This window comes from Arvicola amphibius, chromosome 5, assembly GCF_903992535.2.
Source record: "Arvicola amphibius chromosome 5, mArvAmp1.2, whole genome shotgun sequence".
Classification (NCBI taxonomy): Eukaryota; Metazoa; Chordata; class Mammalia; order Rodentia; family Cricetidae; genus Arvicola; species Arvicola amphibius.
In genome coordinates, this window is record NC_052051.1 from 25259244 (window position 1) to 25277375 (window position 18132).

General features: G+C 45.9%; 2 protein-coding genes across 2 annotated transcripts; one reads left to right on the top strand and one right to left on the bottom strand.

Annotated features, from left to right (window-relative positions):
• The first annotated feature begins 6845 nt into the window (after nt 1-6845).
• Defb118 (defensin beta 118) lies at nt 6846-11564 on the top strand. The gene is made up of 2 exons (XM_038331337.2): nt 6846-6915; nt 11323-11564. Exons 1-2 carry the CDS (start codon nt 6858-6860, stop codon nt 11562-11564), a joined length of 300 nt encoding a protein of 99 aa, XP_038187265.2. The 5' UTR covers nt 6846-6857.
• A 1511-nt stretch (nt 11565-13075) lies between these two features.
• Nucleotides 13076-15326, bottom strand: LOC119814999 (beta-defensin 19-like). The gene is made up of 2 exons (XM_038331123.2): nt 15254-15326; nt 13076-13348 (listed from the first exon to the last, which is right to left on the bottom strand). The coding sequence occupies exons 1-2, from the start codon at nt 15324-15326 to the stop codon at nt 13155-13157; spliced, it is 267 nt and encodes an 88-aa protein (XP_038187051.2). The 3' UTR covers nt 13076-13154.
• Between the last annotated feature and the right edge of the window lie 2806 nt (nt 15327-18132).

Here is an 18132-nt window from a genome sequence, read left to right on the forward strand (position 1 = left end):
TGACGCTGGGGAAACTGTGGCTGAGGATACAAATGGACAATGATGTTGGATGTGTTTTCTGATTCATTTGTTTCGTTTTTCTTAATTAAAACGTGTTTCATTAAAAAGTCCATTTAAGTTCACTTAACAATCAACAGCCAGATTTTAAAGAGAAATGTTTGATTTATTTTATTTTATTTTATGTAGATGGTTGTTTTGCCTGAGTGTGTGTATGGAAGGCCAGGAGAGGGCATCACATCCCCTGGAACTAGATTTATAGTCAGTCGTGAGTCACCACGTGGGTGCTGGGATCTAGTGCTTTTAACAGCTCAGTCATCTCTCCAGGGCAGCAACAGACAGATTTTTGACAGATGGGATGCTGATAACAGCTTCCATGAGATCTGGGGGCACTTGGAACCACCCAGGTGTTTCCTGTGAGGTTACCAACAAGCCTTTCATAGACCTGTTTCTATCTGTGGTGATGTTTTGACCTTGTGCTCTTTAAAAACGGTGCCGTCTATTAAGAATTTACTGCTGGGAAGATAGTCTTCCACAGATGCCAAAGCATCTTTTTCATTTACAGCACACAGATTCTCCCAGCGCCCATCATCTGTGGAATCATCAGAAGTCCTAATTTGCAAGCCCATTTCTGATTGGCTGAATCCAAAGCTCTCTAGGAGTGGTTCCAGCAGTCTATGATTTAGCAAGCCTTAAAGTGGGGATCAATGCATGATTTTCTACAGCTGTATTTCTGGGGTACGCCATGCTGATTTAATTAGATTGCCATCTCACTTTTGAAGTCCCTTTATCAAGCTATGATTGATACAAGAAGCAATATGTATTAATATGTGCTAGCAGGTAGATTCGAAGGTGAGTATAAGATTATTACTGCAGTCTATATATGTCTTGATTACTTACCTATTGCTGAGAAGAGATGCCATGACCTAGGCAACTTATAGACAAAGGAGCTTATTGGGGGCTTGCAGTTTCAGAGGGTTGGTCCATGACCATCGCAGGGAGAGCATGGCACCAGGTGGGCAGGCAGGCATAGGACTGGGACCTAAAGCTGAGAGGTCTCATGTTGAGACCACAGCTATGAAGGGAGATGGCTAACTAGGAATGGCATGGTCTTTTTAAACCCCAGTGATACACCTCTTCCAACCAGACCACACCTCCTAGTCCTTCCCAGACAGTTCTACCGACTGGGAACCAAGCATTCAAACATACGAGCCTATGGGGACCATTTTCTTCCAAACCATCACAGCACCATAAACCCACTTGTCACCCCCGAAGCTTCCTTCTTCCTGAAGCAAAGGTTAGTCATGTGCTTCTGACAACTACTGTAGAGCCTAACCAGATGGTGTTAGTACCAACCTTTAATCCCAGCACTCAGGAGGCAGAGGCCAGGGTGGTCTACAAAGCTAGTTCCAGGGCCAAGGCTACACAAAGAACCTCTGTCTTGAATCTAAAAAAAAACACCATAGAGCATGTTGAAGTTAGAATTCTGTATCTGTGGAAATAATTCAGCTGGCACAGAGTGACGGTAGCCTATTGTGCACACAATTTACAGGCTCCCACAGCTTCTTACTGAGTAACCCCAGTTCCCACTAGCTAGAGAGCTCCTTTGGCATTGGTGGTAAGATCTTGGAGACTTTGGCAAAACCCAGCCTTTCTTTGCCATGCTTGCATGATCTTCTTTAATGAGTCCAGGGCTGTGGTGGTGATAGCTGAGGCTGTGACCCTGTGGATCTTCTGGATGAGCCCCCGTAGCTTCGGCTAACAGCCTCTCTCTGCTCTTGTCAGTCTGCAGGTGCCGCAAAGCTTGCTGGGTCATCAAAGGACACTGCAGGAAGTACTGCAGATCTGGGGAGCAGGTGAAGAAGCCATGCATCAACGGGGACTACTGCTGCACTTCAAGCAAGGTGGACTCTTTGCCACAGGCCCCGGCAAAGACGGTTAGGCAGAATTTCAAGGGCTATCCCAAAACCATGCCGGTCGTGGCCTTTATGGACAATGGTGAAATAGGGTTAAGCTGAAGAGAATTTGGTCCTCTGCAGAGCAGGGGTTGCCGGCTCCAGTCTCTCCCATGGGCGCATTAAATGTGTGACCTCCTCTCTGCTGTCTTTCTTCTCTGCTCTCACGGGGCTGGTGGCAGACCCTGAGGTGCCAACGCACGGAACAAACCGGTGTTGAACATTCCAAGAGTTAGATGGAAACAGAAGACTTCCGGCACTCTTCCTCAAACAGAAATACCAAATTGTTTCACCGAAGACAAGCCATTTCTTCTGGGCCTCCTTGTTTGTGCCCCTTATCTGTGGCTCCATGTTCCCCATCTGAGTGTCTGCCTTTCAAGGGGTGATGGGGAAGCCACTAAGGACACTCTTGTGCTACCCCTGTTTTCTAGTTTGATATGAGAAACTCCTTGGTGTTTGGTTGTTGTTACCCACAACTACCAGGACACAAAGAGTTCTTTACACAACATGGAAAATACCTATAATTAGTCCATCCCACGTATCACTAGATTGTCTTTCACCTTAGACTTCTTAGACTTCTTACATCCTACCCGAGTGAAGTGGGCCTGGGGAGTCTTTCTGCCCATCGGGCTGAAGAAAAATGAGCTGGGGAATGTCTCCGTGACAGAACTCCTACCTGGCCTGTGTGAGACTTTCTATTCAGTCGTGTGTGTGTGTGTGTGTGTGTGTGTGTGTGTGTGTGTGCGCGCGTGCGCGCACATTTGTGTGAGAGAGAGACAGAGACAGAGAGACAGAGAGACAGAGACAGACAGACAGACAGACAGACAGACAGACAGACAGACAGAGAACATGCTGGAAGATAATACAAACTGTCCTTCAGTTTCTTTAATAAATGATACAGGAAAACTGGAGATAGATACAAGTAAATATAGACATGAGATACAGATGATACAGACAAATGCCTAAGAATGAAATCCGATTGCCTCACCATCCCTCACAAAGACATTACAAAATGACTGCAAGAAAGCATGGTAGAAAGAAACACAGCCCCTAGTCTAAGCCATGATGCTTTAAACTTTACTCAAAATATCAGGAAACAAGCAGAAATAGACAGAGGGGATTACATCAAACTAAGTGTCTCTATACAGTCAAGGCAACAACCGGAAGCCTGAGATGACAAGCTACAGACTGAGAGAAGGTATTTGTACCTATTTACCAATTAAGAAGGGATTGATTAGCCGGGCGGTGGTGGCGCACGCCTTTAATCCCAGCACTCGGGAGGCAGAGGCAGGCGGATCTCTGTGAGTTCGAGACCAGCCTGGTCTACAAGAGCTAGTTCCAGGACAGGCTCCAAAGCCACAGAGAAACCCTGTCTCGAAAAAAAAAAAAAAAAAACAAAAAAAAAAAAAAAAAAAAAAAAAAAAAAAAGAAGGGATTGATTCTCAGACTATAAAAGACTGAACTCTGTATAGAAAGGAAACAATGAATGTGGGTTTTAAATGGGAAAGGGGTCTCAACAGACATTCTTCTAAAGAACATACACACTGGCCAACAGGCATACAAAAAATGCCCCAAATCAGCAGAGAAATGAGAGTTAAACCACTGTGAGCTGTCACTGGCACCTGTTGAAATGACTAATGTCAGAAATAAGACAAATATAAACTCAACGGAACCCCGGGGCTGGCAAATCCTTCACACTGCAGCTGGTAATCTAAATTGGGATGGCCTTTACAGAAAACAGCCAGATAGATGTTGGGGGAAGAGCAAAAAGCAAAACTAAGGCTAAAAATCAAACTACAGAGTGATCCAACAGCCCACCTTCTGAGTATTTATCCAGGGATTTAGAGTCTGTGCACTCCACTAAGAGCCTGGCTTTTAGAAAACCACTAAAAGCAAACTTGACCTTCCCTCCCGAACTGGACCTGCAATAACACAAGGTGGGAAAAGAGGATGTAGCTGGATATCAAGGACATCTCCCCAGAAGATGCCTGAAAAGGAACATCCCAAAGCTAGGAAAAAGTCAGGAGAGAGCAGCTATAGACTTGAGGGAGACAGGCAGTGCTTAAGGAGGGAGTGAACAACGCTGTGAAAGCAGCCACTGTGCCACCCTCAAACTACAAGAGGATGCTGGAAAAACACAATCATGAAGGATTTGAAAGTGACCGCAGCCATATAGTGACGGGCTGATCACTTGGGCCACATTTTACAGAAGAGGAATGGAGAGGGTTGGAGCTACCCTTTCAAAATCTGTGCACATAAAAAAAGGGAGGGGGAGAGAATGGTGCCATGGGCCAGCATGTAGTCCTTGCCATAGCTGTGTAGTGGCTGGGGGACTTTCAGAGATGAAACGACCCAACAATTGTCAAGTTCGATCCCATCCAGTGCTAAAACTGTCTCCGTGGAAACACCATCGCCCCTGCTGACAAATTCTCTAAGCAGCTACTGAGGTGTGGCAGAACAGAAGCCAGTGACTTCAGGAGGGACATGTCCACCCAAACACCACGCCAGGCGCCCAAACGGATCCAGTGAAGCGTGAACCAGAACGAAGGACAAAGCCTCAATTTATTCCGGGTTTCACTCTTGTGGGTCTTGATTCCAAAGCCCATGTGGTGGTGGTTGTTTAATTGGGGGCGAGGTGGTAACTACTAGACTCATACTGGTTGGATGGCTCAATGAGTAAAGGTGCTTGCTGGCCAGGCTAAGAATCTGAGTTTGATCCCTGGATCCCAAATAAAGATGGAAAGAGAGAATTGACTCCAATCACAGGTGCACCGAGACACATGAACCCACACACCCACCTCGCTCCGTCTCTGTCTCTGCTTCATACACACAGATGCATACACACAATAATAATAATAAAGTGAATTAATAACTATTTTAAACTATACAAAAAAGAAAAAAACAGCAGACTGTAGAATCTGGCCCCATACATAGTTTTCAAGTTATACTTAAAGAAATTAGCAGTCTCAGCTCTTCTCACACAGAAGTTGATAGACTTTGTAACCCAGACCGGTAAGCACGCTGAGTTCTGACCCCAGCGTGGTTGGAATGGTTCTAAGAGAATAGCTATCAAATTTACATGGCTGACTTTAGGTCCGGCTGTCATGAGGAAAGCTCCCAGGCAAACTGACTGGTTTCTAGACCACAAAGATTCCAAATTCTCTATTTCATGTGATTCGGCCCACCTGTTGCGTGCCAGGGCCTCGTCCTTCATTAAAGCTTTGGTTTTTCCCATGATAAAACTAAGTTGGGGTGTTACACTAAAGTTCTACAAACCATGGAATTAGGAGTTTCACACTTTGTGGAATAAGCTAGCCCCAAAGTCCCACCAAGATGCACAATTGAATCTGAAGTCTGGGGGCTGGAGAGACGGCTCAGCGGTTAGCACTTACAGCTATTCAAACAGATCGCAGTTCCCAGAACCTGTGTCAGGTGGTCACCCTGCCTGTAATTCCAGCTCCAGACCTGACGCCCTCTTCTGGATTCCTCAGGCACTGCACCCTTGTGTACAAACCCAAACACCCACAAATACAGGTAGTAAATAAAAATTAAAACAAAAATCTTTTTTATTAAATCTGAGTCTGAGTTTTTACAAGGGTGGTATTCATGATTCTCTGACTACTCTTTCTAGAAGATCCAAGGTCTGAATGTGCCAGGGTTTTCTGGGGGCTACACTGAATTAAAAACCATCTTACTCCATAATCTCTGTGGTCATTTTTTTCTACCACCACCATTGAGGTGGCCAGACTCGGTTTGTACTTGAGGTGTCTGCTTCTGTAATTCAATCTCAAGCCACCAAGGTCACAGCTGAATTAATTATAATGTCAATGAACTACCCACATACCGTTCTTCCATTGGCAGAAATGGAAGTTCAACACCTTCTTCAAAACCAAGAGCAACACGAGCCCAGCCTCCACCTCCACAGCCCTATGGTAAACACAGAGCCACAGCAGAAGTGGCTGTAGGGCTATGGGACTAGGCTATCTTGAAGGCATATCTAGATGCTGGGGCCTTTGCAGACAATGCCCAGACCTCCAGTGCCCCAGGGTGCTCGTGTCAGCAATAGCACCATGAGTGCCTTTGGCAGGGAGCATTCTTGGCAACAGCAGGTAACTTTGTATGGCCACCTGTTGGAGTCACAGTATACATTGAATTCCCCACCTGTTATTGCAAGCCCACTCTACTATCAAGTGCCTTTCCCTGACGGAATGTAGGTGAGCTCTTCAGTTTCTATGTGAACACGTGTCCATTATCTCTGGTCTCCATGAACCTCCACTGTGCGTGTGCTTTGTGTGTCAGGGGCTTTGTCCCATTCATAACAACCTCCCAGTCTAATGTAGACAGACACTGAGAAGGAGAGGTCTTTGGGGGGGGGCAGGCGTGAAGAGGGGTTTGAGACGGGTTTCTCTGTGTAGCTTTGGCTGTCCTAGGACTTTCTCTGTAGACCGGGCTGGCCCCTAACTCAGAGATCTGCCTGCCTCTGCCTCTTAAGTGCTAGAACTAAAGATGTATGCCACCACACCTGGCTGCAGGAGAGAGCTCTTGAGAGCAGACTTAGACTAGAGGGAGGGCGACCGTGGGCAAGGGGTGGGGTGAGCCACCAAGAGGGCTGGAGATGCTGAGGATAGAGTCCTCGTGTGAGTTCTCCCTCTCTGGACTCCCGAACTGCTCAAGGCCTGTGACTTACGGGCTTTGCATATGCTCTCAGGGCCTGTTTCAGCTGCTCAATCCACATACCAGCCAAGGGGCTGATGTTTTGCTTGGATACGCTTTTACATCTCTCTCTGGCTCAGTGCTCATTCCTCTGCCCCCACTCCAGAAAACCCAATAAAAGTCTTGATCAGATTCACACTGTACCCAGTGTTCTGGATGCCTGGATCTCCCACCTACTACTTCCCAAGAACCATGAGACTTCTGCTGTTGGCTCTTCCTGTCCTTGCTCTTCTACCCCAAGTGATCCCAGGTAACAGAAGCCAGGGAAGTGACCAAAGTGATGGTCTAATGGGCCCTGGCCTCTGGGGGACAGTGTGTGGCAGCTCTCCCTAACACAGCCAGCACCACATTCCTTGCTGAAACGGTGTCTGGCAAGGGTGGGACAGAGGTCGGTCAGGCAATCCTTAGGGCAGCCTCCACAGCCAGAGTTTCTCCACGTGCCATGTGTCCACCTAAAGAACAAGGTTAGACTTTCATCTCCTCCGTCTCTTCCTGGCCTGTGGAACTCTAGAAAACACCTCCCAAATCCACAACCTTGTGGCATCTTGGTCTTCTAAAAGTCTTTCTACCGCTTTTCCAGGAGACCCTTTGTCTTCTCTTGTTCTTCAAAACATCTGCAGAGCTGTTACGTGGACAGCAGAGATGGCTTTCTTCTCCCTTGTACGCTGAAAGTCTAGAGCGTGATAACCATTGTTTTTAAAGGAACCCCGATTCTATCACTCTGGAAAACCCATCCTCTGCTCCTGCACAAATCTCCCACGGCAGATTTCAGAACATGATAAACTCATTAAAGTGACCCGCATGTTTGTTTCAAAAAACTAAATATACTGTCCCCGTGATTATACCACATTCTTGTTTCGTTTCCTGTTTTGTGGCTACCTAGAGTTCTGCCTCATTCTTTACAAATTTAAAAACGTCTATTGTAATAAAAACCATGGCTGGGCATAGCAGTACTCGCCTTTACTCCCAGCATTTGGGAGGCAGAGTCAGAGGCAGGTGGATCTCTGTGAGTTCCAGACCAGCCTGGTCTACATCACAGTGAGTTCCAGGACAGCCAAAGCTACAGAGTGAGACCTATATCTAAAAACCAACTGAACAAACAAAGAAACAAAACAACAAACAAAATCTAAAATCAAAAAACTATAAATTTATATGAAGTCATTTAGAACCTCTTTAACCACGCATGAGAAGGAATGTATGATACACTTCCCTGTGTGGGTAAGGGTTTACCTAAGTTAGGTTCCTAAAAGAGAACCGGTCATGCTAAAGGTCAGTTGGCTTTTTCTTTCACTTCACGAATTCCTCACTTCTATACCAGTCAGGACCCACCAGTAGGAGTCGCTGGCTTTCGGAGCCTTGAGTTACTTTCAGCTGCAGCAGAGAACAGTATCAGGGAGAATTCTTTGGGATCTTTAGGAGACCCAGCTGTGTCTGCCTTGCATTCTGATGGAGATAAAGAGACCAGGGAAGGGGCATGGAAAAGTCTGGGAAAGCAGTCCATGGCCCCAGAAACTCGGGGCACGCAGTAAGAGAAGGAACTTTGTATGACACACTTTGGGGTGTCTCTAGCCAGACATTTGAAGGCAAGAGTTGGGACGAGAAAAGAATATAAAGTCTTCTGAACTACCCACGAGAAGGGCATGTCTGATCTGTTTTGTCTTTAGCAGTTGCCAGCTCTTGCATCTTGAGCAGTGTGCCTGGCACACAGTAGGCACCCAGCAAACAACAGTTCAGTGTTTCAATAGATGCGCAAAGTCAACAAAAGCAGCTTCTCCTCCCTCTAGTAGCCGGCTGCTTAACATGCGTGCCTGGTGCAGCATGCAGGCAGGCGTTCTTTATGTATTTGTGATTAAATGCCCTCGGTGGCTCTAGCCACTGGACGTATTGTCTGCAATCTGTTGCCTCTCAGTACATGGACTTTGCCCAGTATAAGTCCTCAACAAGAGAGAAAAACCACTCCACTCTGGTCTTACAAGTTCAACCACACAGTGTCTCATGCACGGTGCCTGGGATTTTGTAAAAGGCACCTCCTGATTCTCACCCAAAAGGGTCCTCTGTCATTACTCTCTTTTTCCACACTTCGACCTTTAGTGCCCGATGTGGTGAACAATCCGTTTTATTTTCCCCGAAGACCGGGCTGGCTCTCCCAGCTTTCCACAGCATGTGGAATAGTTTACACGGTCTCTCTCCCTTCCGGGGACTCCTTACTGCGTGCATCCGAGTGTGCTATTCTGTCTGCTTGGGCTATTTACTCTTTTGGCAATGGTCAATTGCCATGTCTTTATAGTGGGTCAGGGTCAAGAGAGCACATTTTTGCTTCACTTTGAAGAAAAAAATATAATCTTGGTTGCCAATGGTCATTATTTTTAATTATAAATTTGAGGTGAAATACGTGAGCCTCCCAAAACTCCCACTAGAATTTGAACAGAATTACATACACTAACTGTGTGGATTACATTGGGAAGTGATGAGTCCTTGTCACAATTATGCCATTCCATGGGAGAGAGAGCACGTCTTCATGGTTAAGAGTTTTAACAGAAACCCCAGAGAAGTAGTGTGCAATCTTAATTTAAAAGAAAATGCCTCAGAGTCAGGGCTTGGTGTGTAGACTTTTAATCCCAGAACTCAGGAGACAGAGGCAGGGGGGTCTCTAAGATTCGAGGCCAGTCTCATCTACACAGTGAGTTCCAAGCCAGCCAAGGCTACATATTGAAATTGTGTCCACCAAAATAAATAAATAAATAATGAAAGATAAAGCTATGAAGAGCACCTGCTTCTGTTCATACACAGAAACACTGTTAATTCTTGCAAATCAAATTTGTCTGATTTAACTGTTATTAATTACAATTGTTTATTTGTTTTTAAGATATTAGAGCCATGGCTGCCCTACTGTGTAACAATTTTATCTCTATTTCTAATTCTTATACACTTTTTTCCTTTCCTCTAAACAGTGGCCCAGTCCACTGCTATTATTTGGACAATAGTGGTAAATATGGCATGCTTCGTTTTCCCCTTCTCAATAGAAGTGGAAGTTTCTCCATCAGATAATACTAGCTCTGGGATTGGATGTACAAACATCACCAAACTGAGGAAAATCCAGCTGGTTGTGGTTCATGCCTTTAATCCCAGCATTTGGGAAGCGGAGGCAAATGGGATCTCTGTGAGTTTGAGGCCACTTAGCAAGTTCTAGGCCAGTCAGAACTGCATAGTGAGGCCCTGTCTCAAAAAAATTAAGAAAAGTCTACCTTGTTTGTCTAGATAATTAAATGACTACCTCATTCATTCTACAAAAGTTGTTTCTTTAGTAGATTTCCTAACATTAACATTATTTGCATCTGGGGTGGAATCCTAGTTGATGGTGCTATATTAATTTATTTTCAATGAACATTGGCTCATATTTTATTTAAAAAAATTAAATCTGTATTAAGAAAGTAGATCTAGAAACTACAGGGAAACACTGTCTCGAAAAACCAAAAAAAAAAAAAAAAAAAAAAAAAAAAAAAAAAAAAAAGTAGATCTATACCTGTCTCATTTTAGAACAAAGACGACACAAGTCTCACAAAATAAGCCACATAGCTTTCTTTTTATATGTGGCTTTGTTTTCTAGTTTCTGGAACATTTTACACAAAGTAGCATGAGAGACTTCTATGAGGATTTTTATTCCTAATTTTATTACATTTGGCCAGAAAACAGAATTGGGGTGCTGAGTCCATGGAACTTTTCAAAGTTTGTTTCCAATGCCCTAAGACCTTGCTACAGGCATGGCCAATGGATTAGAAATATTGACACCCTCTAGGGTTTTGTTAGACAAAGAACACACGTGTTCTGCCCCACCTACTGGATCAGAACCTGCCTTTCAGCAACTACTCTGCGTGCTTGTGGGGTTTGGGCTTGCTCGAGCGCATCTCGAAGTTTTAGAGCCCCAGCCTGAGAGTCCCAGGGAGCAAAGCCTCCTGACTAGTCTAATTCTCGCTAGTCAAATCCTTGCGCCAGTCCAAGCTTCCGGTGAATGCTCCGTTTGTTAGTCCTGGTGTAGCTGTTCAGGGATGCTTTGCATTATCTCTAAACACACAAATGTTTGCTATGTACACGTGACCGTGGTTTTACAGTGTCTTAATGTGTTCGGAGAAATTAGGCTAGTGCAAATAACTCAATCGCAGTCATGAGATGAAATTTTTAATATAATTGTTCATGTGTATTTATTTACTTATTTTTACTGGGGGGGTGGAGAAGAGCACATGTGTGTGCGCCACCGTGTATTCAAGGAGGTCAGAGAAAAAAAATTGTGGGAACCAATCAGTCCTCTTCCTCCATGGATAGGGTCTGAGGGCCAAACTCAGGGCTTAGCAGCAAGGGCTGTGACGTCATCTCAGCAACCCCAGGTGAGTTTCTTGATATGGGTAGCTTGGCACAGGTCTAGAGAGCTTTGTTATGGCTGTACCCATTGCCTTGTAATCAGCAAGTTTCCTTCATTGTTGAGTGATAATTGCACTCCGAGGAAAGCTAAACATGGGCCGGAAACACAGCACTACCGAGTTGCCGGGAGGAGCCTAGCCCTGCAGTCCTGCCACAGCCCAAAGTAATTTGTGGAATGCCAGCTCTATAGCCACGAAGCAACAATAACTTCAAATGACCAGTCTCTCCTTTGATTATTTAGCCTATGGTGGTGAGAAAAAATGCTTGAACGGATGGGGGAGCTGCAGGAAAAACTGCAAAGATGGAGAAATGTTTCAGGACACCTGTAAACATCACCGAGTCTGCTGCATTCCAGACACTAGGGGGCGCAAGCGAAAGGTCGCCGTCACAGTCAGTTGGACCACCGGGACCACTGAGGCAACCTCTGCAGAGGACTTTGATTTTAACTCGGAATTCAAAATACATACAGCAAAAAAATCATAATACTTAGATGTGAGAAACTAGAGTGGAGACAAACAAACAAACAAACAAAAACCCGGAGAGGTGGTTGGAGAGCTCTATCTCTGGAGTCTATGATAGTTCTTGACTTCTCAGAGGTCACTCATGTTCCGAGAGTGATGGACTATGTTGTATATATAAGACATTGAAACACCCATGAGCTACCACCCCCTCCTGATTGTGTAATTCTAAAAAAAATAAAAATAAAAATAAAATCCACCGTGTAAAGCATTCAGGTGTTTCCACTGGTAAATTCAGAGCCCACTGGGATGACATTGCAAAGCACAATGCCAGCAGGGACTATTTGCTTTCAGAGGTGAGGCCACTCAAGAAACTTCCCATGGAGCAATAAAGAAACTTGAAAATGTTCCAGGGTGTTTGCATGTCATCATGGTTGTAGAAGTACCAGCCTTTTCTTAGGAAAGGAGAGAGGTTTTAATCCTCTGAAAAGAGAAGTAACCCCAGAGGACTGCAAGGACCAGCTAAGAGAAAATGAGGCTCCCTAGATAACGGGGGTGGTGGGGAGGAAGGCTCTAAACTCAGGAGGAAACAAAGGTAAAAGGGGCATCACAAAGAGCAAGCAAGCTTAGCCTTCCTAGGAAGGCAGCAATGGCGGAAGTGCTACCTAGAGACACAGTTCTGGAACTTTAATAGAGGTTGGATCATAGCCAGCTCCCGAAAAGAAGCTATACCAAAGCCAACTGCCTATTGGTGTAGGCCACAGTCAGAGAAGTAGAGAAAGATGTGGCCTTGGGTAGCTACTGTCCTATTGACAGAAATTAGAATTAAAGAAAGAGCAACAAGATATCAGTGGAAAGTAAGGCATAACAAGTAAGTATCATGGCCAGCGTGGTGGCTCAATGGGTAAAGGGACTTTCACTGCAAGCCTGATGACCCAAGTTCAATCCCTGGTACCCACCTGAAGGTGGAAGGAAATAACCAGTTATACAGAGTTGTCATCCACCCACTACATGAGCATGATGGGACAACTCTTTCACGGACACACATCGTGTTCACACACAATAAGAATGAGTTGTTTAGAAATAGAGTTTTTTAAAAGCCCTCTAGAATTTTAGGAATTAAAAGACCTTAACAATCATGGAGAAGGGCATGTATTGTTCAAATTCCTTCTATAGTAACCACCAAACCCATCCCAGCCTCACAACCTGAGGCCAAGACCAGACAGCTTACTCCAAATCCAACAGCTCCGCTTAGAAGTTCTTCCAGGCTTAACTGACTGTGTCCGCAAGACTACACACCTAGCCCATCCCACCTGTGAGTCCTACATAGCATAGATTGCCAGGGCTCATCCCAAATCCTTCCCTCCTTGGTCTCCAATGCACTCTCCCACCTCCGGTGGCTGCTCAGACTCCTCTCTGAAAGTCATTCAGGGACCCGGACACCCCTCTCCCACAAGGTTGCTTCCAGGACAGGACAGATATCTCCCCATGCAAAACCCAATCTCTCTCCAGTGGAGGAAAGACAGGCAAGCAATGGCAAGTGCATGAACTTTAATAAGGAGGTGAAGAGCAGAGAGGGCGTCCCTGGAAGCTTGTGTGTGGCGTTCGCCAGCATTCATGGTATTTTTGGCCAGTGTTTCTCATAAGACCAGTTGGTGGTGTCCTCTGCGCTGGCAAGGCTGATCCGCACGTAGGGCTGGAGGCAGCATGTCTGATAAGTTCGGCAATAGAAGTAAGGCTGCTCATCCTTCTTGCAGGTGGACCTACAGAAGCCTCTGTTACCCATGCATTGAAGGACGGGATTTTTGCCTGGCCAATAAACAAAAAAAAAAATGATGATAATTAATTTCTGCTCACCTGTGACAAACGGGGAGTCAGGAGCACAGAAAAGACCTAAAAGGTGACGAGGAGCGTCACAGTCAAGAGAGACGGTATCAGTGTCCTTTCCTCTGCTTGTCCTGCTACACTCAGGTCAAGGCTCTGGAGTGAGGAGACAGTACAGAAACTAATGGGGGCGGGGGGACGGAACAGAACAGAGGACCCAGAAGCAAACCCACACAGCTAGACACACCCAGCTTTGGCAAAGGGGTCCCAAACATTCGCTGGGAGGAGGAGGAGGCTTGTTCAGTAACTGGTGCTGGTGGTCCTGAGTGTGGAGCTGCACAGATGGAGACTATATCTGAATCCCTCAGTCTGCACACAAGTCCTTTCCAAGAAGAACAGGGACCTCGATTTAAAGCTAGAGACCCTAGAAGTGTTAGGAGAAAACACTTGAGGATATAGACCCAGGAATTTCCTCAGTAGGACCCGAACAGCTCAGGAAATAACCCCAAGAAATGACAAATAGCGTTAAATTAAAAGTCTCCTGCACAACAAAATAAACTGTCAGCAGAGCAGACAACAGAATGGGAGGACCTTCTTCATCAGTTAAATTGTGAATGGAGGGCTGCTATCTAGAATGTATAGAGTGGGAAAAACCAGCTTCTTGGGAGATGGCTCGGTGGTCAAGAGCACTGGCTGCTCTTCCAGGGGACCCAGGCTTGATTTCCAGCACCCACATGAAGGTTCACAACTGTCTATAACCTCAGTTCCAGGGGTCCGACACCCTCTTCTGGCCTCCATGGGCAGTGGGCATACATGTGCTACACAGATATGCATGTGGGCAAAACACCCGCAAACAAAACAAAATAAATAAATCTTTAAAAAAAAAAAAACCCTCAGGCACCAAAAAGCAACTGTTACTCAACAAACAGGCCAATGAACTTTTGAAAACTGACAGTTATCAAAAGAAGAAACATAAATAAATGGCTGAGTCTTTTTGAAAGCATTCAATATCCATAGTCATCAAGGAAATGAGAGAAAGGGGACTCTCGCCCGCTGCTGGTAAGAATGAAACTGGTTACAACCACTGCGGAAACCGGCTGGAGGTTTCTCAAATAGCTAAAATTAGAGCTATCACGTGACACAGATATATACCTGGCGTATACCCAAAGGGTCATGCAGTGCCTTCCAGGGCGACTAGGCCACTCAGTGCCCCTGAAAGACACACAGAAAAGAGAATGCCTCCCCCCTCACCGGCTAGGGTGGCACCAAAGGACACAAACTTTAGAACTGGAACCTCCAAGCACGCTGTGGCAGTGAGAAGCCACTCCCATGTCAGGGCATAGGCCAGAATCTTATACTACATAAAACGCCCAGGTCTCGATTAAAATCACTCATCAGAATCAGGATAATCATATGCCAAATTAAAAAAAAAAAAAAAACCCGTGATCCCTCCATGTTCAGACCACAGATGGTTTGTTCCTGTTCATCCTGAGCTGCACCCCGCAGAAGCACGTAGCACAGTCTCTTTAGTGTGTACATACGGAAGTCAGATGTCCACCTCGGGTGTTGTCCTCAGAAGCTGTCTACCTTGTGTTTTGGGACAGGGTCTCTCAGTGGAACCTGACCTGGGTGGTTTTGGCTGGAATCCTCCTGTCTCCGACCTCCTGACACTGAGACAACAGACTCAGTCCTGCATGTTCAGCTTTGTGTGGTCCCAGGGATCCAAACTTGAGCTTGCATAACAAGCACTTTGTCCCCTGAGCCACCTCTCTAACACGCAAACTGGGGTTATTACAAGGCTCTGGTTAAAATATGAGCTTAAAGACTGGAGAGACGGCCCAGTGGTTAGAGCACTTGCTGCTCCTGCAGGGGACCCAGGTTCAAACCTACATGCTGCCTTATAATCATCTGTTACTTCCAGGGGATCCAGTGCCCTCTGCTGACTTCTGAGGATACCTGTCATGTTTGTGGTACACAGACACACAAAATAAAATTTAAAAATCTAAAAATAATTTAGCAAACAAATGTGAACACTGATAGAGGAAGACACCTGACATGTCAACCTCTAGGTGAGTTCACACACATGCACACATGTGCATTCACAATGTGCACATACACACAAATGCACACTCACACACATACACACATGTGCATTCACCATGTGCACACACACAAATGTACACTTACACAATGCACACATCTGAATTCGCCATGTGCACCACACAGAAACACACACATATACACATGTGCATTCACCATGTGCACACACAAATTTACATTCACACAAATGCACACTCACACACATGCACACTCACACACATGCATACATGTGCATTCACCATGTGTATACACACAAATATGCACTCACACACATGTACACATCTGCATTCACCCATGTGCACCACACAGAAACACACACGTACATTCACCACGTGCACACACACACAAATGCACACTCACACAGGCACACTTCTGCATTCACCATGTGCACACACAGAAACACGCACACATGCACGCATATGCTTTCACTATGAGCACGCACACACAAATGTACACTCACACATATGCACAACACACATGAATTCACCATGTGCACACAAACACATACAAACACAAATTCACACATATGCACACATATGCACTCACCATATACACACAAATGGACACTCACACACATGCACATATATGCATTTCCCATATGCATACACACACACAGAAAAATCAGATCAAAATCTTGGGAAAGAATACAAATAAAAGCCCTTACACCATATGTCTGTATACTTAAAAGTGATGAATCAAGTCAGCAAGAGAAATATGTAAATAAAATCTATTCTATGTTCTTTAGTGAAACAACCCTCTGGGATGACCCCATTGAGATTCATAATTCTTGGGCTCCTCAGAGTTCCTGTAGAAACATGGAAGCTTTGGGGCAGCTCCCCACTCTCAACCCGGCGTTCCTCCCCCACATCCTCAGATTTGCATCCACCAAGAAGTAGCTCATGAGACAGAATGAAACAGAATGTAGCTGACATTTCTCCTCGTGCCTAGTGGTACATTCCAGAAGGTCCTGTGGCTGAACCTAGGGAACAGATCTCATAGCTTCAGGAAGTAGCCTCAGAGTCTTTGGACAGACTGCACCAGGCCCCACTGATCAAAGTGCAAGCCTGAAGGCAGGGTGGGCATCACTGGCCCTGTATCTCATCCCCCAGTGGGGAGGAGCTTAGAGGAAGCCTAAAGGAAAGGCAGGAGGGGGGAGGGGGCTGTGTTCCTAGAACATTCTTGTCCTGTATTTGTAGAACTCCTATTGGTCTTGATGGCGTGTATCATGCTTCAAACCTGCCCCCCATCCTTGACCTCATCAACAGCATAGCTCAGGGGTGAACAATTGTGTAAATGAGGCCCCAAGACCAGGATTTGAAGACATCCAGTCCCACAGATTCCCCATCAGGATCTTTAAATTCCCCATTTCTAGTCTCACCCATGTTAATCCATTCAAATGGTGTAGACCTCTGTCCCTTGCCACCTCCTGCCAGAGCCAAGGAAGACCCACAGTGCCTACTCCGCAAAGGCCTGCAGACACTGGCAAGATGGCCGCAGATGGTGTTTCCAAGCCCTTGGACCCTGCCTATTGGATTCTATTTTCCTTTTTCTTTTTCTTTTGTTTTGTTTTGAGACAGGGTTTCTCTGTAGCTTTGGTGCCTGTCCTGGAACTCTCTCTCTGTAGACCAGGCTGGCCCCGAACTCACAGAGATCCCCCCTGCCTCTGCCTCCCGAGTGCTGGGATTAAAGGCTCATGCCGCCACCACCCTGCTTATTGTAACCCTAAGCTAAACGATGTTGTTGTTTGACTTTCCCAAAAACAAGATGCTGGAGCTCTGACAGGGTTGTAAACAGGATCCATCAGTGGTAAGAGGCAGAGCCGAGGTGAATGACGGAAGAAACAAACCCCTGAGAGAATGCTAAGAATGGACACGCTCACCCTGAGTGGACGAGCTGCAGGTGCTGTTCGTATTTGGAAACTTTATGGTCCCTGGACTGCGAGTCCTTGAGCGTTACAAGGTCTTTCAGGGGAAAATCTAAAGATTTAGGTTCCACTCAGCCACCTTTGACCTATTCCCTCCCAAGATGAACCAATACTCTAGGCATCTAAGGCCCCTTTAAGTCTGTGGTTCCACCCACCCCGTGCTCCCTCAGTTTATGTATGTCTCCGTAGCCGCTCCTGGGGCTGGTAGGTGACACCATCTTCAGCACTGTGCTTCTCACCCCATTATCAAGGTCCAGTCCTGATGGCTTCTCTCCACTGCCTCCGAACTCTATCCTTCCATCTCCCCACCCCAATTCATTATGACTGACAGACACAAAAGTCAATTCTGTGAGTTTTAATGTGGTGTAGAGGCTAAAGGATGAGAAGCAACATCCTTTCTACCAATAGTAGGAACGTCTCTTCTTTCTGGGGAGTTTTGAGGACATCGTAGGAGTGGTCCAGCCAAGGACTCCATCAATGATCATGGTAGGGAGTGTTAGGTAACGCAAAGGGACACAGCAGCGTTTGCGATTTGGGCAGCGTATGACACTGTCTTCCCCGTCCTTGCACATCACCCGGCAGTGTCCGTCCTTCCAGCATGCATCTTTGGGGCACAGGAACAATTGTTAGGCATGTGTTAGTATTGCCCGAATGACAGACAAGAAGCAGCAGATGACAGGGGAGCAGGGGAGAAAGAGACGCACAGTTGAGTGAGCAGGTGCTGCCCTGGGTCCCAGGAAAGGCA